At 35.8% G+C, this 1,825-nt stretch overlaps 1 protein-coding gene across 1 annotated transcript; it reads left to right on the forward strand.

Annotated features, from left to right (window-relative positions):
* Positions 1 to 560: 560 nt before the first annotated feature.
* On the forward strand, positions 561 to 1,502 carry LOC118529632 (olfactory receptor 4F6-like). The gene has a single exon (XM_036082556.1). It carries the CDS (start codon positions 561 to 563, stop codon positions 1,500 to 1,502), a length of 942 nt encoding a protein of 313 aa, XP_035938449.1.
* The last annotated feature ends 323 nt before the right edge of the window (positions 1,503 to 1,825 follow it).

Raw genomic sequence — 1,825 nt, forward strand, 5'->3', positions numbered from 1 at the left:
TCATTCTCTTGCCCTGCTAACATTCCTATCTCATGATCTTTGCACATGGTGTTTCCATAGTCTGGACTCTACTTTTCAGTATTAACTCCTTGTTAAGCAGAATCTGAACAATCGCCATTTGAATGAGTCACATTGTTCTTATGGTAGTCTGTTCATTTCCTTTAAATCTATTATCAGAATTCTATCTGTATTTAAAGCTATTAAATTCTAGTTCCACCATTAGCCTGTAAACCTCCTGAAGCCAAGATCAGTATTTTACCTCAAAACTTGACATAGTACCAGGCATATGGTAGATCCTCAATAGGATTATTATGTTATCCTCTTTATGTATATTAGCTGAATGGATAAATTAATACATGATTTAAAAAAATGTTAATGTTTAAAAGTTTTGTTTTTTAAATGATGTTTTTTAAAAAAAAAACACCTTATGGCTGTTACTGAAGATTTCTTCTTAAAACAAGATATAATGAAAGCTCATATCTGTTTTTTAAATAATAATTTTTGATAAATTCTTTCTTCATTATTTTGGTTTGGTCTTTTAGGTTCACCAGGCAAAGCCAATGTATGAAGCAAATTACTCTGAAGTGTCTCAATTTGTATTCTTGGGACTTTCTACCTATAGACCAGTGCAGCATTTTCTCCTTACTTTCTGTACAGTGTTTTATGTAACAATTGTTTTTGGAAACCTCCTTGTGGTGTTTACAGTGACCTTTGACCCTTACTTACATTCCCCCATGTACTTCCTTTTAGCCAATCTCTCATTTATTGATTTATGTCTTTCTACCTTAACGGTTCCCAAGATGATATCTGATCTGCACTCAGGGCACAAAACCATATCCTTTCAGGGATGTGTCATCCAGATATTTGTCCTTCATGTCCTGGGTGGATCTGAGATGGTGCTGCTCGTCGCCATGGCCTTAGACAGATATGTGGCCATATGTAAGCCCCTCCACTATCTGACTATCATGAGTCCGCAGATGTGCATTTTACTTCTGTCTGGTGCTTGGGCTATTGGCTTCATTCATTCAGTGGCCCAGTTAGCTTTTGTTGTCCATTTGCCTTTTTGTGGTCCTAATGAAATAGATAGTTTTTACTGTGACCTTCCTTGGTTTATCAGACTTGCCTGCACAGACACCTACAGAATGGAATTCATGGTTATTGCCATCAGTGGGTTCATTTCCATGGGCACCTTCTTCTCATTGCTTATCTCCTATATCTTCATCCTGGTCACTGTATGGAAACGTTCCATACGTGGTGGTTTGTCTAAGGCCTTTTCTACTCTGTCAGCTCACGTCACTGTGGTGATTTTGTTCTTTGGACCATGCATTTTTGTTTATGTGTGGCCATTTCCCACCGTGTCAGTGGATAAATTTCTTGCCATTTTGGACTTTATGATTACACCCATTCTGAATCCTATTATCTACACATTGAGGAACAAGGACATGAAGATGGCAATGAAGAGACTGCATAGTCAGCTCCTGAGTTTGAGAATGATCTCCTGAATAACTCATGAGAAAACAAGTGGTGCCTTCTGAAAGTAATACTGTATGCGTAAATGTTAAAGGGTTATACACTATTTTAAAACAATTAATTTTCTTTATTTCAGCAGTTCAAAAATCTTGGATAGTTTATTCCATGTTAATGACCAATAGTGTGATTATATATCTATATCTCTATATGTCTCTCTCTATATATCTAAGACTATTTTGCATATTTTAAAATTTTACAATACTGAAAATACACATTTTGTGTGGCTTACATTTTGAATAGTCCATAGAATCTTGGAAAGTTTTATGAATTTGAAGTTACTGTGCTGTATTGGCAG

Source organism: Halichoerus grypus, chromosome 8 (assembly GCF_964656455.1).
Source record: "Halichoerus grypus chromosome 8, mHalGry1.hap1.1, whole genome shotgun sequence".
NCBI classification, from domain to species: Eukaryota; Metazoa; Chordata; class Mammalia; order Carnivora; family Phocidae; genus Halichoerus; species Halichoerus grypus.